General features: G+C 47.8%; 1 protein-coding gene across 1 annotated transcript in view; it reads left to right on the forward strand.

Moving 5' to 3' along the window:
- Positions 1–21,618, forward strand: part of KRIT1 (KRIT1 ankyrin repeat containing) — a 47,598-nt gene that overhangs the window by 18,795 nt on the left and 7,185 nt on the right. Inside the window, exons 4-12 of the mRNA XM_088443857.1 lie at positions 6,253–6,412; positions 7,040–7,132; positions 7,462–7,591; positions 9,485–9,728; positions 12,981–13,096; positions 17,623–17,766; positions 18,358–18,514; positions 18,972–19,079; positions 19,774–19,930. Coding sequence (XP_088299983.1) covers positions 6,253–6,412; positions 7,040–7,132; positions 7,462–7,591; positions 9,485–9,728; positions 12,981–13,096; positions 17,623–17,766; positions 18,358–18,514; positions 18,972–19,079; positions 19,774–19,930 — 1,309 coding nt within the window. The remainder of the gene's footprint in view (positions 1–6,252; positions 6,413–7,039; positions 7,133–7,461; positions 7,592–9,484; positions 9,729–12,980; positions 13,097–17,622; positions 17,767–18,357; positions 18,515–18,971; positions 19,080–19,773; positions 19,931–21,618) is intronic.

Consider the following 21,618-nt stretch of genomic DNA (forward strand, 5'->3'; position numbering starts at 1 on the left):
ACAGAACCAGCGTGGGCTCAGAATTTAGTCCGCTCGGTGAATAGCCTTGCTCAGGTGATGGGCTCTGCGTCTAAAGCTCCTGAAGCTACGGTAAGTGGCTCATCTAAGAAGAGGGCTCTTCCGACGGTTCTCCAGTCGGATGAGGATTCGGCAGCGGATCACTCGTCTCAGGAGAAAGGGGAGATGCTGGACGAATCAGACGTAGAGACTTACTCACAAGAGCCTGAGGCAATGCAAGGTATTGATGCACTCATCCTAGCGGTAAGGGAAGTTCTTAAGATTTCTGGCCAGGAAGCTCCACAATCGTTAGAAGACTCCTTATTTGCCAGGTCACAACAGGACTTCCGGTTCGGATACAATCCTACAATGCCACGGCAGTGGCATACATAAATCGCCAAGGAGGAACCTGCAGTCGTCTGGCAATGAGAGAAGCCAGTCGCATCCTTCTGTGGGCAGAAAGACACGTAGAGGTCATTTCCGCAGTATTCGTTCCGGGAGTCGACAACTGGGAAGCGGACTACCTCAGTCGTCAGGATCTTCATCACGAGGAGTGGTCCCTTCATCCCGAGGTCTTTCATCAACTTGTTTGCAGATGGGGAAAACCACAGACCTGATGGCATCACGGATAAATCATCAACTACCCCTTTACTGGTCCAGGACCATGGATCCGGGAACGGTGGGAGCAGATGCTTTAGTGATCCCTTGGCCGTTCAGCCTTGTGTACCTGTTCCCACCGTTTCCGCTGTCACATTCCCTGTTTCTCTCCAGTTGGACGAACAGATGACGGCAGCCTGGCAGAATCCGGACCGTAAATTCCAGATTCCTAAGCGTTTTTTCTCTCTTGACCCGTTTCCTGCGGAAAATAGGAAGAGGTGGGGGACCCTGCTACCGGTGGATTCTTCGGTTTCTCGGTTGTCAAAGAAGACCACGTTACCTGTTCCTACATTGAAGGAAACCTCAGAGCAGAGATTAGAAACCACTTTGAAATCCATTTATACGGCCGCAGGTGCACTTCTCCGGCCGGCCTTGGTAGGATCTTGGGTCAACAAGGCTGTGGAAAAATGGGCGGAACAATTGACTCAGGGTCTTAAATCCAACACTCCGCGGGCAGGTCTGATTACCTTGGCAGAACATATTCAGGAATCAGCAGTATACTTAGGAGACGCCTCCAGAGATATCGGCCAGGTAGGCGCTAGGATTTCTGCTTCGGCGGTCTCTGCTCGCCGGGCACTTTGGCTTTGTGCCTGGCAAGCGGATGCTGAGTCAAAAAGAGCAGTGGAAGCTCTTCCTTTCACAGGCAATATTTTATTTGGTCCAGAGCTGGACAAGTGGATCTCGCTGGCCACTGGAGGTAAGAGTACTTTTCTACCTTCATCAGCACCTCCTCCGCGTCGCTCGTTTAGGGGACCTTCCTTTCGTTCCTTTCGAGCATCTGCAAGATTTCAGGGACGATCGCGAGGAGGCCGTGCTAGAGGACGTCAAGCGAATAATGGCCGCCGTCCAGATCCCAAGCCAGCAGACAAGCCTGTGGCATGACGGGCTCCCATCCCATCTCGGAAATCCGAAGGTGGGGGCTCGTCTCCAGCGTTTCTCGGAGGTTTGGAGACGGACTTCTCCAGACACTTGGGTTCGGAATCTGGTATCTCAAGGATACAAGATCGAGTTCGCTTTCACTCCTCCTGTGCGTTGTTTTACAACAGGTTTGCCCGTCGATCCCTTGAAGCAACTAATTTTGCGTCAAGCGATTGAGAAACTTTTGCTGGCCGAGGTTCTTGTTGCTGTTCCCACTGCACAAAGACAACAAGGGTTTTACTCAAACCTTTTTGTGGTTCTGAAACCGGATGGGTCAGTCAGACCCATTCTGAATCTGAAATCCTTGAACCAGTATCTTTCATTTCACAGGTTCAAGATGGAGTCTCTCCATTCTGTCATTGCGGGACTAGAGGCAGGAGAGTTTCTGGTGTCGATACATATCAAGGACGCCTATCTGCATGTCCCAATTTGGGTTCCTCACCAGGCTTTCCTCAGATTTGCCATCAGGGAAGCTCATTACCAGTTTCAGGCCCTGCCGTTCGGTCTCTCATCAGCTCCCAGGGTATTCACCAAAGTGATGGCCGTCATGGTGTCTCACTTGCGCTCTCGGGGGGTGACGATAGTTGCGTACCTAGACGATTTACTCATCAAGACTCCGATGGCAGAAGTCCTTTTACACCAAGTGTACCTTACACATCAGATTCTCATTCAACACGGATGGATTGTGAACTTCCAGAAGTCTCAGTTGATGCCGTCCCAGAGACTTCAGTTCCTAGGAATGATTCTAGACACTGTTCTGCTTCGTATATTCTTGCCAAGGGACAAGGCCATAGCCATACAGGAGCTGGTTCGTTTGGTGCTCAGACCCAGGAAAGTGTCTGTGCATCTTTGCATCCGTCTCCTGGGAAAAAAGGTGGCTTCCTTCGAGGCCATCCAATTCGGCAGATTTCACTCCAGAATTTTTCAACTGGATCTTCTGTCTCAATGGTCTGGGTCCCACCTACAGATGCATCGGCTGGTGCGTCTGTCTCCCTGGACCCGCATATCCTTGCTCTGGTGGCTTCGGACGGAGCATCTGTTAGCGGGTCGGTCGCTTCGGAATTTGGAATTGGACCTTGGTCACCACGGATGTGAACCTCCGCGGATGGGGAGCTGTGGTTCTGGACAATCACTTCCAGGGGCTTTGGTCGCAGCAGGAATCCCTCTTACCAATCAATGTTCTCGAACTGCGGGCAGTCTACAGAGCTTTGATACAGGCTGCTCCTCTGTTACGAGGACTTCCGGTTCGGATACAATCCTACAATGCCACGGCAGTGGCATACATAAATCGCCAAGGAGGAACCCGCAGTCGTCTGGCAATGAGAGAAGCCAGTCGCATCCTTCTGTGGGCAGAAAGACACGTAGAGGTCATTTCCGTAGTGTTCGTTCCGGGAGTCGACAACTGGGAAGCGGACTACCTCAGTCGTCAGGATCTTCATCACGGGGAGTGGTCCCTTCATCCCGAGGTCTTTCATCAACTTGTTTGCAGATGGGAGAAACCACAGACCTGATGGCATCACGGATAAATCATCAACTACCCCTTTACTGCTCCAGGACCATGGATCCGGGAGCGGTGGGAGCAGATGCTTTACTGATCCCTTGGCCGTTCAGCCTTGTGTACCTGTTCCCACCGTTTCCGCTTCTCCCTCGGATTCTCAAGCGGATCAAACGAGAGTCGTCCACCGTCATCCTAGTGGCTCCAGATTGGCCTAGTCGGGTTTGGCATCTATTATTCCTTCTGGCAGACGAACCTTGGCCTCTTCCGCTACGATGGACCTTCTACAACAGGGCCCATGTGTGTACCCGGACTTACGGCGGCTTCGTTTAACGGCGTGGCTATTGAGACCGCCATCCTAAGAAGCCATGGTGTTCCTAGGTCGGTCATTCCTACCATGCTTAGGGCTAGAAAACTGGTAACATCAGCGCATTATCATCGCATTTGGAGGGCTTATATCTCCTGGTGTGAAGGTCGTGGATCTTCCACTTCCTCTTTTCATTTACCACGTCTTCTTCTTTTTCTTCAAAAAGGCCTTGATGCGGGCCTACTCTTGGGATCGCTTAAAGTGCAGATTTCTGCTCTTTCTATTTTTTTCCAGCGTCACCTAGCTCTGATTCCGGAGGTTCAGACCTTTTTTCAAGGGGTACTTAGAATTCAGCCCCCCTTTGTGCCACCCACGGCTCCTTGGGACCTAAATCTTGTTTTATCTTTTCTTCAGTCATCCACCTTTGAGCCTTTGCAGGATGTGGAAATGAAGTATTTGACTTGGAAGATGATCCTTTTATTGGCCCTGGCTTCGGCCAGACGAGTGTCTGAACTTGGAGCCTTGTCCTGCCATTCCCAAATACTTGATTTTTCACGAAGATCGGGCGGAACTTCGTACCCGCCCTTCCTTTTTGCCCAAGGTGGTCTCGGAGTTTCATCTGAATCAGCCGATTGTAGTGCCAGTGTTGTCGGACTCTTCCGGGGATTCTCACTCCTTGGATGTGTTTCGGGCACTTCGCATTTATGTGACCCGTACTGAGGGACTACGTAAATCAGAGGCTCTGTTCGTCCTTTATGATGCTAATCGGTGTGGCTGGCCTGCGTCTAAGCAAACTTTGGCCAGGTGGATTCGTCTGACTATTCGTCAGGCGTATGTTGCTTCTGCTCGACCACCGCCGGTATCCATTTCTGCGCATTCTACGTGCTCTGTGGGTACTTCTTGGGCGGCACGTAGAGGTGTCTCTGCTTCACAGCTTTGTAGGGCAGCTACGTGGTCTTCGGTTCATACTTTTGTACGTTTCTACAGATTTGACACTTTTGCGGCTTCTGCTTAAAATTTTGGTCGCAGTGTCTTGCAGGGCGTTCAGCACTCTTCCCCCCCCCCCAGGAGGGGAGCTTTGGGACGTCCCCACTGTCATGAAGCTCCAGTGTCCCCTAGTGGATGAAGGAGAAAACAGGATTTGGTACTTACCATTAAATCCATTTCTCCGATTCCACAGGGGACACTGGACACCCACCCAGTGCTTCTTGCCTGTTCTCAGTTACTTGTTCTGCTTCAGTTCTGTTGCAGTTTGGTCTGTTCTCGTTGTGTGACTGTTTATCCCTGCAGCCTGCTGTGTTCTTGCAGTGTGTCAGTATGTTGGATTGTTTCTTTTCCTGTTCTCCTTCTCTGTTCTTCAGTCTGTTCTCCGTCTCCTCTCGGGCTCAGTTCTTTAAAACTGGGGCTGATGGGGCAAATCAACCCACCGTCTATACCCCACTGTCATGAAGCTCCAGTGTCCCCTGTGGAATCGGAGAAATGGATTTAACGGTAAGGACCAAAATCCTGTTTTTTCGGTGTCTGAGGGAACGGAGCACCAATAATTATACAGAGACTACACTCCACCCTCTGCTTAGGACCAAACACATTTATCTTGTGCACACTGTAGCCCTGCACATTATAATGTACTCACCAGCTATATTTATTTATCATTAACCATTATTTATATAGCGCACACGGTATGCAGTCGGGATGCCAACGGTCAAAATGCCGACCACCGGCTTCCCGACTGTCAAATCCCGGCAGGGTACTAATGACTGGCTTCGAAACACCGACGCCTGTCATTAGACCTACGCCGGAGCCCGACGCTTGGCTAACCAAACGAAGGTAAGCCAGGCACGGACAGCCACAGGGGGGGTGGGGGGGGACTTTTAGGTTTCAGGGCTCCCGGGGGGACTTAGGGTTAGGCACCCCCCGGGAGGGTTAGGGTAGGGGAAGGGGGGTTAGCGTTAGGCACCTCCTGGGGGAGGTTAGGGTTAGGCACCGCCCCCCCGGGAGTCTTAGGCTAGGGTGTGGGGAAGGGGGGGGGATTAGGGTTATGCATTAGGGGGGTTGGTTAGAGTTAGGCACCACTAAGGGAAGGTTGGGGGGGGGGGGGGGAGGGTTAGCAATAGTTAAAATACTTACCTTCAGGATTTTCAGGGCTGCCGGTCTTCCGCTGTCGGGATTTGAACCGTCGGACATAGTCTTTCATACCGATCCCGCCCACACACTTTGCCCAGCACTTTAAAGAGAACTTTTGACCATTCACATCAGTCCCTATGCTATTGGAGCTTACACTCTATGTTCCCTACCACATGTACACACGCATACACAACAGGGTTACTTTTTTGTCAGAAGAAAATTAAGATACCTGTATGCTTTCATATTGTGGAAAGGAGTCCGGAGGAAACCACAGCTAACATATACAAACTCCACACAGTGCCTTGGTCAGGAATTGACCTCATGACGGCTGTGAGGCAGTAATGCTAACCACTACGCCAGCGTGTGCCGAATCAGTTGCACATTGTAGGCAATTAAATACAAGGGCACCAATACCATCGGTTCAATATTCATTACCCAACATAAACCTCTGCTAGTGTATGAAGGATTATTTTATTTAGTAGCAGTTATTTACATAATGTCCGCATACTCTGAAAGACCAAACACAGCCGTAAAATAAGTCTGGGTATAACGGACAGATGGAAATGTAGGAGGGCCCTGCTCGTAAGCTGGCAACCTATGGGAGATTGATTACACGTGGTTAAGGGGCGAATAGATGGTCTATATGATCCCGTCACTGAATATAAAGAAAGAAAGAAAAATTTAATTTTGTTATGTGCTCTCACCAGGCTAGAGAGGAAAAAAAGCAATATAAAATGTATTTCTCCCCCTGCAGATATTAATGATCGAGATCCCTATACAGGGACAGAAGAAGAAACGGAGGAAAGTTTTGCTGGAGACTAAACTACAAAGTGAAAAGGACAAATCGCAGGAAATCTTGGACTATGTGTTTGAATCCACAAAACCCATCTCTCCTTCCAATCAGGGGGTTAAAGGTCCAATAAGCTGCACGATCCTCTTTTCTCTCCCTGTGTTTTCTTATATATAAATTCTAAAGGGAAAGAACAAATTTGATTTTGTCCTTGTTGGACACAAGTTTTAAAATATATGGGCATTAAAAAGCCCCCTTGCAGGTCTGTGTCGTGTAAAAGTTATATACTTCTTGAGCTTCTGTTTATCTCCTATAATCCTGAGCGTTCACAGTACTCCTATAGGGATGGTTACGGGATGCGGGAGGTCAAAATCCTGACGCCGGCACCCCGACAGGGCTAGAATTCCGACTTGTCAGTCAGTGTTCTAACCCTCCCCCTCACCTTATCCCTCCCACCCCGGTGCCTGACCCTATCCTCCCCCCCTAGTGCCTAAACCTAACCTCCCCTTCCCGCACCCTAATCCTAACCCTTCCCCCTTAGTCCCTACCTTCCCCCTAGTGCCTAAACCTAACCTCCCCGCACCAAAAACCTAACCCTCCACCCTTAGTGCCTAATATTGACCCTCCCTCCCCCAACCCCACAATTTGCCTTTGAGATTCCAGCGCCGGCTTTCTGAGCGCCGGAATCCCGTGGTCGGGATATTGACAGCACCCCCTCTTATATTGCCTTTTATCTTCTCTTTATCTACAGGTAAAAGAGTTGTGTTAATGGAGAAGTTCCCTCTGGATGGGGAAAAGTCTGGCAGAGAAGCAACTCTGTTCTTGGTCCCGACCTCTGTGAAAGGTGAAAACCTCTCTTACACACTTACTGGAGCGTATATACATATTAAATGGTGTTCTATGCACAGAGGCGCTGTAACCAATCACAGGTGTTATCTTCACTATTTAGTAGAATTCACAAAATGAAAGCAGTCATCTGATTGGGTTCTGTGGGCAAATGCACTTCCTTAGATGTGGCACTATTTTTGTAAATATAGCCCAATAAGAATATATTGTTATATCAGTCTGTATGTGGGGATGGGGCTTTGGGTCATCATAAACCTATTAGAGGGGAAATACCAGTTGTGTCGCCATCTTTAAATTGATTATTGAGTTGTTGTTGTCCCGTTTCAGATAATTCAAAGATCACAAACAACCCCGGAAGTCCTGTCTTCTACTGCTTGCAGGATATAATGAGGGGCTGCAGCGAGACCAGTGCCCACTTCTCCACCATTACAGCACGCATGTTGATTGCTCTGGACAAGTAAGAGTTACAATGAGGAATGGTGCTACACTCCCTGGAGTCAGCCGTATTGTGGACCATACCAAAATTCAGCCTATCAAGTCACTAGGAACTAAGGAGTGTTGTTATTATCTAAATTGTGCCACCAATAATACAATATGCTATATAGAGGATAATTACATAGTATAAAAGAACAATACAGTATAAAAAGGATCAACCAGCACAGGGGCAAAAATCATAATGAGTAATTGGTACCACAAAATGGGAGACCGTTCTCATGTTTGCACTAGGTGACCCAGGTCAGGGTGGACACACAGGATCAGAGTCGCTGAGTGTCATTGGGAGGGCACTGTAGAAAAGGATAGTGCAGGGTGAGAACCAAGAAGGGGGAAGAGCTCTGCCCATGGGAGCTTACAGTCCTAAAGGGTTGAGACGCAAACTGAGAAGAGATGAGGAGGGAGGACATACAGCGGGCATGAGATAAGAGCTTGAGGAGGGCTGGTAGGCTTCAATGAACAGGTGAGTTTCGGGGCACATATGAATCCCTGCAGGCTGGTAAACATTCTGATAGGGCGAGGGAGTGAGTTCCGGAGGAGGAGAGCAGCACGGGGGAAGTTTTGTAAACCATGTGTTAGCGAATAGGCTGCATTCTCTATGTAATCTCTCACTAGCAGGGAGGTTTAACATCCACAGACAAATGGGGTTGGAAGGAGGAAAGAAGCTGTTTAATTGAAGGGAAGGTAATGTTCAGAATAAGTAGGATTGTATGATTGAATTTTATTATGAGAGTTAAAGGGTTAATGTGCTTAATAAGGTTAACTAAGATAAAGGGATCCTTTCTATTGAGGCTGCGGGAGGCAATTAGGGGGTTTATTATATAATATTATTTGAATTAATTGAGGATATATTAATAATGAGGATGAGTGTGTTAATGTTTTTTGAAGTGATTAATAGAGTTGAATGGGTTTGTTGTAATGATGTCTGCTCTCTGTATTGTATGGTGGTCACTTGTCTGCTCTCTGTATTGTATGGTGGTCACTTGTCTGCTCTCTGTATTGTATGGTGGTCACTTGTCTGCTCTCTGTATTGTATGGTGGTCTCTTGCCTGCTCTCTGTATTGTATGGAGGTCTCTTGCCTGCTCTCTGTATTGTATGGAGGTCTCTTGCCTGCTCTCTGTATTGTATGGAGGTCACATGTCTGCTCTGCTTGCTGTATGGTGATCCCTATGATGCTTTAAGTGTTAGGTACAGTTAGACAGTGGCAATGTGATTTTATTGTTTTTCTTTTACATGGCAAGAATAAATGTTTTTTTTTTTAACCCTGCCTACTTTTGTGTTGCGCCTAGAGTTGATTTAGTTCCGCTTGCATGGACCCACTTTCAAAATTGTGTCTATTGCGGTCATTAGTTTGCGCTCTGCATTGTATGGAAGTCACTGAGATGCTTTCTGTATTGTATGGAAAGGGGAGGGTGTCACTGGGATGTGCTTTGATTTGCATGGTGGTCACTGGGATGGCTTAAGTTTTGAGTACGTTTAGACAGAGGCGACTCGATTGTTATTTTTGTTCTTTTACGTCACTAGGGAAATTGTATTTGAACCCAGGTTACTTTTGTGTTAGCCCTGATTACAGTTGATTTTGTCCCCCCCACATGAGCTCACTTTGGTCCCTTCCCTTCCCCACACACATGAGCCCATTTTAAGTTCCCAATCCGCCCCCACTAGCAAGGCCCTCTTCGACCGTACGGTGCAGCAGAGTTATGTGGTGCGTTATAGGTGAACAATAATCCTGATAATGTTTTGGACAGTGGTTCAGCCTGCGGCATGGCTTCCTCAGCAGCATGCAGGTGACTGATCCACATGCTTAAACCAAAGTGACTGACACCGAGCCGTGATCCCATTTATTCACTGTAACAGGTGGCTGGAGGAACAACACACAAAGTCTCACGCCATCTCCGCACTGTTCCGGCCGTCCCCTCTGGACAGAATCAAAACCAACGTCACCAACCCAGCCTATTCTACTGAGGCCGGGCATTCGGAGGACTCCCTGCATATGGGCTACACCGCTCTGGAAATCAAAAGCAAAATGATGACGTTGGAGAAAGCAGACATGTGTATCTACAACCCTCTGTTTGGGTCAGATCTGCAGTACACCAACAGGGTAAGGTTCTTCCCAAATGGACTTTTCATGATCACTTGTAGGTATTCTCTGAGGTCCCCAATGTATAGCACAGTCTATAGGAAGAACTGCCTTCCCCCAGCAACATATATAATTAACACTATTACTATGTATTCGCAATTGCTGATGGCAGTTCAATAAGCTTAAAAACAGAAAGGGTGGGTGTCCCCCTGCACACTAAATTGTACCTGCAACAGTACTTGAAAACTATATGGTAATAGAAATTCAGAGAGATTTGTTGCATACTTTTCCAAATACATGGTAAGCCACCAGGCCAAAGTCACGGCACCTGAAGAGTATTGCCAAACCTGATTTCAGCAGCTTCCACTTTGTTCTATTTCAATAAGCTTACTGAAGTATAATAGATTTATACTTTTATTTTTACTATTCAATAGACAACTAAAGACAATTTTATATTGACTTAATTATAGTAGCAAGGAGCCAGTCTTCCGCTGGACCGGAAACTTAGGTGTTTAGACCGCACTGTTAAGGTGCCTACACAATAGGCAATATTTTACACGATTCGCCCGATTCCGACGCATCGGAACAACAGATCATGTAAAATATGTACAAATTATGAGTGTACACTCACGATGCCGATGCGCGTCCCCGTCTACAGCAGGCAAGATCTGCCAATCTCGTACACGATCCTGCAGCATATCGTACAGTGTTTATGCTTGTACGATATGTCATTCGGAACCGCATACGATGCTTGCAGTCATAGATCAGGGAGATCTGTGCTGCAAGCATGAAGACACAGATGCATGGACGGATCTCCATCCGTGCATCTGTGTCTAATTAAAAATTAAAATCTGTGTACAAAAAAAAAAAAAGTTGTGGCCCCCTCCCCCAAAAGAGCAATCATCCCTGGGCTTTAGTGACCCAGTGCTGGTTGTGCAAAATATGGGGGACAAACGACGTAGGGGTCCCCCTGTACTTAAGCACAACCAGCACCAGGCTAGTCAGAACCAGCCCTGGTTGCCAAAATACGGGGAACAACGACATAGGGGTCCCTCGTATTTTGCGCAACCAGCACTGGGCTCTGATCTGGTTCTGGAAATACAGGGGAAAAAATGCGTAGGGTTCCCCATGTTTTATCCAGCACCAAACCTTTTTCTAGTTGGGGGATAATGCCACAGCCAGGGGTGTCCTTTCACCGGGCCCCCCAGCAGAAACATTAAACCTGGCCGCTAGTCAGCCCAAGCCAGGGATCCCTGGGGAGCTGGGGGCCCCCCCAATAAAGGGGTCTCCCTCTCCAGGGCACCCCAGGCTGATAGCCCGGGGGCTAACCCGGCACCCATGGGGCGGTGGGTGCCGGGTTGATTATGTAGTGTAGTGCATTTCAAATAGTTATAAATGTTGTCTTTTGCTGTGGAACTGCAGGTCCCAGCAAGCCTCCGCTGCATGCTGGTACTTGGAGAAACACTTTGGGGGGTCCCAGCTCCCCTGGGATCCCCGGCCTGGGCTGACTAGCGGTCAGGGTTTAAAGCTTCGCTGGGGGGGCCCGGTGAAAGGGCTCCCCTGGCTGTGGCATTAGCCCCCTATGCATTTTTTTCCCCTTGTATTTCCAGAACCAGGACTGGATCAGAGCCCAGTGCTGGTTGCGCAAAATACGGGGGAACCCTACGCCGTTTGTTCCCCATATTTTGACAACCAGGGCTGGTTCTGACTAGCTCGGTGCTGGTTGTGCTTAAGTACAGGGGACCCCTACGTCATTTGTCCCCCATACTTTGCACAACCAGCACTGGGTCACTAAAGCCCGGGGCTGGTTGCTCTTTTGGGGGAGGGGCCATGCCGTTTTTGTTTTTTTTGCACAGGTTTTCATTTTTTTAAACACAGCAGCACGGACGGGTCTCGCTGATCCCGTCCGTGCATCTGTGTTTATTTTTTTACAGACAGATGCATGCACCATGGATATCCTTGATCCGTGCAAGCATCTGTCTGCTATCCTGCACGATCTAAAGATCTGCAAATCGATCCTGCACGATAGATCTTGTGACACATCGTGCAGCTTTTGCTGCACATCGCGTCCTGGAGCTGCCGGGGAGAGTTCAAGGGAAATTGCTCACGATATCGCATTGTGAGCACATCGCGTAATGTGTAGGCACCTTTAGGGGTTAGCAGCATTTTATTCCGGCTCATTGTTACAGTACCAGCAATGTGCCTCCTAAAAGACTTATCTAGGGATGTGCCCACTGCTAATTGTGTTGCTAGAACATGATCACGCCCCCTAACTGTACTCGACCTATCATTGCCCACCCCTGTTCCACTTCTCTGCTGGTGAGTAACTGGTATTATGTATGGCAGACATTGCCTTACCTCTCTGGAGACCCCACCACCACCTATATCAGAGAGCCGCTAGCTTATTAATATACACTACCTAGGATCGGTAGCATTCTGATAGAGCTGTATTGAATCAGTTCGGGCAAGGGTCTGCTTTCTGATTCAGGTACAGCTGGAGAGGTAGGGGACAGGAATCACTCCTGTGATGTCAGGTAGGAAGTGTCACAGCAGTAGTTATGTTATGAGAAATGTATATTGAGTACTTTCTGCCTGTATCAGATGCACATTCCCAGCTGTATGTGGGGTCGGAGATGGTTCACTGTGTAGTCAGTGATTATTAATAAGTGTGGTTAGTTGTATCACGTGCGGTTTCCAGTATGGCGCCATCTATCCTGCAGTCCCTCTAGCTTGTTTGCTGCAGCCTTTGGGGGAGATCCAGTTAGCGACTCTGCCGCCGGGTGATGTTCCGGAATGGCGCATCGCGACCAGCAACATCGCTAGTTTTTCCTCGCACCATGTAAAGATGAGCAGGAAAATTAGCCATATTGAGATACCGTAATAGGCGGAAATGTGCTCAGCGAAACATGGCGGGATGACATAGCCGCTACTTGAGCATTTGGTAAGATTGTTACACGGTATCCTAATTAGTGAGAGTACCGTGATACCCTACCCTCCAACATGACCCATTCCATTCGGTACAAAATGCTCTGCTCCTGGACTTCCCACCTAATGTATGATTGCAGTCACCTGTGTTTAACTAGGTAATTGATGAGAATGGTGTTTCAGCACAGGTGTCTGCAATCATAAATTAAGAGGGAAGTCCAGGAGCAGAGCATTTTGTACCGAATGGAATGGGTCATGTTGGAGGGTCTGTGATACTACTGAGAGTGATTATCCTGTGTGCTCCTTCCATGACATGACGGTAAGACCTTTTTTCCCCTCTGGCTGCAGGTGGATAAAGTGGTAATAAACCCATACTTTGGGCTAGGAGCCCCAGACTACTCCAAGATCCAGATCCCAAAGAGAGACAAGTGGCAGAGGAGTATGAGCAGCGTGATGGAAGACAAGTACGTTGTTCTCATTCATTATCCTGTTTCAGTACAATCTGCCTCTGCCTAGGAGAGAACATCGTTTGCAATTGGCAAATATCCGCTGTTTCCTAAGCGGCTTCTCGACGGACGCAGATTCCTGGCCTTTGAAGTGGCCAGCACCCGGTCAGGCTGCAGGAATCTTCAGCTCCCGCAGCCTGACTGAAGAGGCAATCCACGCGACCATCGGTGTCTGGCACCTTCTGCATTTTCATTAAGACGGACGGAATTGTACAGCTGCTTGTGTGCGGCTCTGCAATTCCATACATCTCTGAATAAGGCCCTGAATGTCTTAGAACTGGGTGATTTGGCAGCAAATGGTAATGACTAAAAATATAAATACAGGTTACACACTTAGGGCCTGATTCTGAATTGCACATAATCCGGTTGTAAAAGCGTCTGCTTATTGCTGTCGCTAGTCCTATGCAGTCACCCGCCCGTATCGCACATCCCAGCATGCCCTGCCACAGTTTTGCTATGTGACCGTGCTAAAACTGTTGCAAGGCATTCTGGGATGTGTAGCTCAACATCAGCTGGAAGGAGGCTTATTGCCCACACAACTGCGAGACACTAATGCTACGTGCCAACTAACAGTTGCCACCCTGTTACCCCATTTAGCCATCGGAGAGAAGCAACTGAGATGAGTTTGTCCCAGACTTGCTCGTAGATGCTGTAAGCTGGAATCAGTGGGTTTAGTGGGATTCTATTAGGGGTCGGGCACTATATATGGTGAAGTATCTAGGTATATGTGTAGGCTCAGGAACAGCGGGCAACAGGGGTGTATCTAAGGGTCCGAGCGCCCCTGGCAACGTAAGGGACCGGCGCCCCCCCCGAACCCCTCTCCTTTTTATAGGAATAATTATACTTTCGAATTGTAACGTAAATATTTGCAAATAAAAACAAAAGCAATCAGTTTTGAAATAACTAAAACTCTTTATGAAGCGATCTGGGGCTGCTATGAAGAACAGGCAAACAGGAAATAAACTACTGCCAAGCTTCTTACCCCGTTACCCTCCTGCTTATCCCCCTTATTACACTATGGGCTGTATTCCATTGTTATAGCGCACCCAATGTCCCGTGTGAACTGACGGGAGATCACGGGGCGCTATTCAATTGTTGCAGTTTTTCACGCTGATCGCGCCCAAAGTGGTCGGGTTTAGCCACGTAAAGCAATTTTCCCCGACCAAAGTGCTGGGCGCGACCGCGAATAATGGGTTTGGGCAAACAGGTCACTTTTCGCACATTTCAGCACACACCGCGCTGGGACTGCGTGGGGCGTAACAACTGAATACCCCCCTATATGGACAAAGCTATCAGGGGCTACCCACTCCACTTACTTGGGTTGCAGATTGCTGGCAGGTCTCTGGTGGGCTGGAAGACTGCTGGTCCCTGTCACTGGTATAAGCAGGCTGCTGGGCTCCCTGGCTGGTGCTGGCTGCTGGGCTCCCTGGCTGGTGCTGGCTGCTGGGCTCCCTGGCTGGTGCTGGCTGCTGGGCTCCCTGGCTGGTGCTGGCTGCTGGGCTCCCTGGCTGGTGCTGGCTGCTGGGCTCCCTGACTGGTGCTGGCTGCTGGGCTCCCTGGCTGGTGCTGGGTGCTGGGCTCCCTGGCTGGTGCTGGGTGCTGGGCTCCCTGGCTGGTGCTGGCTGCTGGGCTCCCTGGCTGGTGCTGGCTGCTGGGCTCCCTGGCTGGTGCTGGCTGCTGGGCTCCCTGGCTGGTGCTGGCTGCTGGGCTCCCTGGCTGGTGCTGGCTGCTGGGCTCCCTGGCTGGTGCTGGCTGCTGGGCTCCCTGGCTGGTGCCGGTTGTTGGGCTCCCTGACTGGTGCCGGCTGCTGGGCTCCCTGGCTGGTGCCGGTTGTTGGACTCCCTGGCTGGTGCCGGCTGCTGGGCTCCCTGGCTGGTGCTGGCTGGTGCCGGCTGCTGGGCTCCCTGGCTGGTGCCGGCTGCTGGGCTCCCTGGCTGGTGCCGGCTGCTGGGCTCCCTGGCTGGTGCCGGCTGCTGGGCTCCCTGGCTGGTGCCGGCTGCTGGGCTCCCTGGCTGGTGCCGGCTGCTGGGCTCCCTGGCTGGTGCCGGCTGCTGGGCTCCCTGGCTGGTGCCGGCTGCTGGGCTCCCTGGCTGGTGCCGGCTGCTGGGCTCCCTGGCTGGTGCCGGCTGCTGGGCTCCCTGGCTGGTGCTGGTTGTTGGTCTCCCTGGCTGGTGCTGGCTGCTTGTCTAATCAGATGCAGCATGCAGACTCAGCAAAGGGAAGAAGAATCCATGTGCAGGTGGAACGCATAATTCCTTTCTACCTCCCTTCCTGTGTACACACAGCACAAGTCCAGTCACCTAACCCTATACAGGCAATCATTTGACCAGTAGCCTGTCATTTAAATTTTGTCCCGCCCCCACCATTGGACTTCATCCAATCAGCGTGGGGAACGGGGGACAGAGAGGACGGAGACCGAGACAACTTCAAGTACTGTAATTTATGTGTTTAACACTTTGCTGCCAGCCAATTGGATGCGTTGGGGAGGAGGATTTGCTGCGTTGTGATATAGAAGCTGCTGCCTGTGACTGACAGAGGAGATGCTGCCTCCTGCCTGTCTGCTCTAAATCAGTGAGCTCCGCAGCAGCAGCACACACACAATACACACACACACATACAATACACACACACTACACACACACAATACACACACACAATACATACACACACACACACAATACACACACACATACAATACACACACACACACAATACACAGAGCAGGCTGCTCAGCTCCAGGACAGTGTGCCCTGTCACGCTGCACCTACATTGTCTCACAGTTCACTGACATGATAGAAGAACTAACCGGCCGACGGCTGTGTGTGTGATACCGCTGGATGGCGCCCCTGGCAAGTGCCATCCCAGCCAATAGGTAGATACGCCCATGGCGGGCAATGCCAGTCTGCCGCATCTACCAGGTACTAAAAGCGATATGGATGAGAGAAAAGTATCGTTTTGCCTCTTTTCTAAACTTAATCACAGAAGAACTGCCCTGATAGGAAGATGAGATATATAAGGGGGTTAGAGGGGCAATAATGCTAGAGAAGAGAGAATGAAAGATTGGGATATGATCCCTGTATATAATCTAATATCTATTAATAGGCAAAATTATCTGATAACCTGTAAGTGTAAGTCCCCCAGAGGGCACAGTCATCCCTTACAGAACCAGATGAAGGGGTCTAGTTACTAAGCAGTGTTAGGAGACAGAAGTTAAAGTGATAAGGTACCAGCCAATCAGCTCCCAACTGCCATCTCACAGGCTGTGTGTGAAAAATAACAGTTGGGAGCTGATTGGCTGGCACCTTATCACTTTTCACTCTGTCTCTTAACACTGCTTAGTAACTAGACCCCAGAGTCTGTAACTTGGCAGTCAGGATCTTATTGGCTGGCACTTTGGGGTCTATTTACTAAGCAGTGTTAGGAGACAGAGTGAAAAGTGATAAGAAAGTGATAAGGTGCCAGCCAATCAGCCTGTGAGATGACAGTTGGGAGCTGATTGGCTGGCACCTTATCACTTTTCACTCTGTCTCCTAACACTGCTTAGTAACTAGACCCGAAGTATATTATTTTCTAGCAGCAAGGCTGTTTTATAGCGAAAGCAGTACAGTGATTGCATCCTCAGGAGCTGGTATTAGCAGACATTAGATACAGGGGAGATGTACATAATAGATCCTAAGGGCCTGATTCAGTGTTGTACATAAACCCGATGGTTTGCGTTCAACACCGACTGTGAGAGACCTGCGCATGGATCTGTACTGTGCACATGTGCATGTCTCCCTCTGCCAGATCTCTCTGTTACCCCAAGCTACAGCCTGGTTAATAGACTGTGACCGTTTGGGGGCGGAGAGTGGGCAGAACCGGCCTCCAATCCAGAAAATGGGGGCGTGTCGCCCCCCCCGTTTCCGGGAGTGCGATAGGCCAGGGTCTGCATCTTTCGACGCATACTTCCTGGCCTCAGCTACGGAGCTGCCAGTGGCTATGGGAGTGACCTCTGGGTTACTCAAATGGCCGATGGTCTCACAGGATATCCGATGCCGCTTCTTAGGACGCAGCACTCAGATATGCAATGATACAATCAGGAGGAGTCTATTTACACCAGAGGCCTCCTGCTGCATTAGCAGATTAGTTGTACGGTGTTGCACAGCCACTTCCCTGCGCTTCTCTGCGGCTGTACAATACCGTACCACTCTGAATCAGGCCCTAATGTTCTGTAACCATTTACTAAGTGTGATCGCACCTAATAAAAAGATTGTACCTACAGGGTCTCTGACTTTCTAATATGTTTATCCAGGGAATGGTCCAGTACTACAAAACATATTAGTCACAAGTTTTTTTTTACAATAAATCTGATGCTAAATTTAACCTTTACCAGTTTTAAGATCACCTTGGACATTTTATCTATAGTGGTCTTAAAATGTACTTTTTGTTTGTTGTTAGTATAGTGGTGTTTTTAACATTTTTATTAATCTGATTCTCTCCACTAGAGAGCGCCAGTGGGTGGACGACTTCCCCCTGCATCGCAACGCCTGTGAAGGGGATACCACCCTGCTGGGCAAATTGTTGGATGAGGGATTTTCAGTTAACCAACTAGACAATGACCAATGGGCTCCAATACATTATGCGTGCTGGTGGGTTACTTACACCTTTACCTGCTTTGTCATTTAAATCTCATTTGTTTCCTTTTTTTGGGTGTGTTTGTTGTGTCGTGGAGCATTTCATTAACCTTTTCCTACCTGGTCACCTGTGGGGGATATAATGGTAGAACTTAATGACCCTGCCTGTATATGTATCTTCTTTTCATTCACAATGTGTATTTTGTATATGCGTTGTCTATAAAGGTATATTTAATAACATTAACAAAAATGTTTTTTAACTTTGCTTCAATTTCTGCAAATGATTATTATTTACGGTTATAATATGCCTGGGGCAAGGCAGTAATTGGTTTTCAGGATAGTGTAAGCAGAGCACATCTGTTCTGGTAGATAGAGGATGGAGCTCGGTCACATTATGTAGCAAGAACAGCCAATAGGCTCTCCCGTGCTGATCACGTGACTTTCAAAGCGATCTGTGACAGCCTCTGGAATGGTTGTGTTAAATAATGGCAATGTCCAGGGGTATTTACCCTTTAAGGCAAGATTGCAGAATGTTTACTGACTTGAGCCGCTGCAGCAGATAGAGATTAGTCGGTGACTAATGTTTCTGCTCTGCATGAACACAAGGTATGGAAAGGTGGAGGCTACCAGCATGTTACTGGATAAAGGAAAATGTAACCCGAACTTGCTGAACGGACAGCTAAGCTCCCCGCTTCACTTTGCTGCAGGAGGCGGCCATGCGGAAATCGTACAGATTCTTCTTAATCACCCAGAGACGGACAGGGTGAGTTCTGCTTTCCAGTTATATATAACAATATTGTGTTTGCTTCCCCCTTTCTTCCTACCTCCTGCATGTGTGGTGTCTATTTTTAACTTAAAGCCCCGCAGTGCTCACTGGAGGACCACTAGAGATAGTTTGAGGGAACTGCTGTGGTGGCAGAAGTTCCCCTATCCCTGGTGGTCCAGTTGAGGGGCTGCAACAGTATTGGATAGCTGCTGCTCTTCAGCTCTTCGGGTAAATCCATGAAACGCGTTGTGTGCTGGTAGTCCCAGGCAAAGTGATACACTCAAAGTCTGAGGGGTCTTCAGCTGTTGGGATAAATCCATGAAACGCATTGTGTGCTGGTAGAACCATACACTCGAAGTCTGAGGGCTATATGTATATGTGCGCATGTGTGTGTGGTATTACTAACTGGCGTATAAATAAACTTAGTGGTTAATTGTCCACTCTGTTTCTCCAGCACATAGCTGACCAGCAAGGGCAGTCCCCCCTGGATATCTGTGAAGAGAACAAGCAGGGTAAATGGGAGGACACGGCAGAGCTACTGAAGAATGCCATTAATAAACCGGTAAGATATATCTGCAACTACGGACATTCATCAGTACAGAATCAATCAGTCAACTGCCGAATAGAACCCTGTGCAAAGGTTGTATGTACTCGGATATCCTGGTCTGTCTGTGGTCACCGGTTCTGTCACGTGACTTATGAAATTGTCCCATGATGAGTTTTATAACCGTCAGTAATTATTAAAAAAAAAAACACTTGGATATATGAATTAGCTTAGAAAAACATTTGTATTAAGGGACTATAGAACCCCCAAAATTTAACATTTTCAGACATGATCCATGAAGCTAAAATGTTATCCTGACATTCCATTGCATCTCTATAATAAACAGTAATAGATCAGCACCTCGTTACTGACAGTTTAAGCTCCTTATACATCTTTAGACAGCATCTTAATGGGCTGTCATACAGGTCTCGCAGCTGAGACTGCAGTCATTTGAGCTGCTGTGACCTCACTCTCCCTGTGTATGAATCCACACAGCTTGTGAGTCACTGTTCCTCCAGACCTGAGAAGTGAGAGACAGCATGGTGGACATACAGTATTTAATTATCCTGTAAACACTCCATTATTGCATGTCTATTCTTCAGCTCAGTAATACACAGCATTTTATATAGACTAATGTGACATAATAGCGTCTAGTTGGCTCTTCAGTATAACCTTGGCCAGTAATGGCATGCTGCATCTTTCTGTGCACTAGTATGAGAAGGTTCGGATATACCGGATGGACGGCTCATACCGCTCCGTTGAGCTGAAGCATGGTAATAACACGACGGTGCAGCAGATTATGGAGGGGATGCGGCTGTCTCAGGAAACTCAGCAGTTCTTCGCTATCTGGATCTGCTCAGAGAATATCAGTAAGAAAGTGTACAGTGAATCCGCAACTAAATCCACCCTGAAATATTTTCATCCAGACTTCCCTTACTCCCTTATCTCAATGGTCTAACCGATAACCCGGCCAAATGATGTTAGCTGATGATCATAGTAAATGTATTAGTCATATATACCCTCTCAGACACACAACTTTATAACTCTCATTGTATAGGTGCATCCTGTTCTTTACTATAGACTTACCCTCTTGTAACCAGGGTTGCATAAAATTGGGTTTTTAAAAGGAAAAATCAAAAACTTATTTATTTGATTTAAATAGGTTTTTTTTATGAAATTTTTTTTTTTAAATAAATGTTTAAAAATTTTAAACTTTTACTTTTAAAAAAAAAATACTTAAATTTTTTTAAAAGTTAATGTTTTAAATTTTTAAACGTTTTAAAAAAAATTTAATAGGTTTTTTATAAAAAATATTTTTTAAATAAACTTTAAATGTAAAACACTTTTTTAAAAGTAAACGTTTTAAATTTTAAACGTTTATTTAAAAAAATGTTTAAATAAAAATACCTATTTAAATCAAATAAATCCATTTTTGATTTAAAAAAAATTTTAAAAAAATTTATGCAACCGTGCTTGTAACACTTCCCCTTTGAGCCACTCCCTATCATTTTCGTCTAATACCTTGCTTTAGTCCCTTGGTGAATTGTGTGATGCCCTCTGCTCGCCATAACTCGTAGTTTGAGGATCACTGATCTACTATGGTTTAATCCTTTTCCTCCCCCAAATGCTAATACTGTACTCTCTTCCTTTCACTATTTGTCTTACAATTGTGAGCGCACAGCTTGTTCTGGAATAAACGTGACGGAATCATCATACAAAGTAATGGGGTAAAGTTAGAATGTATTTCTCTTCTCCCGGGGACACTTTCCTCTTAAATTCCCATTTTCCCCTAGTTATTGTTACTATGAGACTTCTATGTGTTATCTGATTTGAACATTATTTGACAGGACTCTGTGATGTATGGGACAGAACCCTCTACCCAGGAAATGTCTTTAGAGATCAGTCATTCAGCGTTTGATGATGCTTTGTACATTTTTATAGGAAGAAATTGTGTTTTCTGTAACTGTGCACTTTAAATAACAAATGAGAAAACAATCTAATAAAGCCCTGTACATACATATATTTATAGATTTATATTTATTATACCGGGGAGTATATAGGGGTCCACCACCAGATCCGCTGCGCAGTGCAATGAGCAGTTTCGATAAATGTACTGAAAATGATTTAGCCGCATGAGTGATGACCACTCCTGCCTGCCATTCTGCATAAGAGGGGCTGCCACTGCTGGTACGGCCGGACGTGTTCCCAGCAACTGCGCAATAGACCTGGCAGGTGCCGGGACCAGCACATTTGTAGAAGCGGTGGTGATGCAGCGTATGCGCATAGCAGCGGCTTCTAGGGATTGTATTGGCTGCAGCCCCAAGCAGCCAGGTAGGGCTGCCCGAAAGGCAGAGCAGCGGCTTCCACTGGAAGCACGCTTTCAGCTAATCGCAGTCCAGACTGGCACCTCCCCCTGGGGCTGCCTGTTCGTGACTGGCAGGTAGCACTTCCAATAGAAAGCCACTGCCGATCACAGTGTAGCCAGTGCAGTCACTGACTGCAACTGGCTCACTGAAGCGGCAGATTTTACTGGGTGGGGTTCCCTAGGTAAAATCCG

Source organism: Taudactylus pleione, unplaced genomic scaffold (genome assembly GCF_031769625.1).
Source record: "Taudactylus pleione unplaced genomic scaffold, aTauple2 ptg000335l, whole genome shotgun sequence".
In the NCBI taxonomy this organism is placed as follows: Eukaryota; Metazoa; Chordata; class Amphibia; order Anura; family Myobatrachidae; genus Taudactylus; species Taudactylus pleione.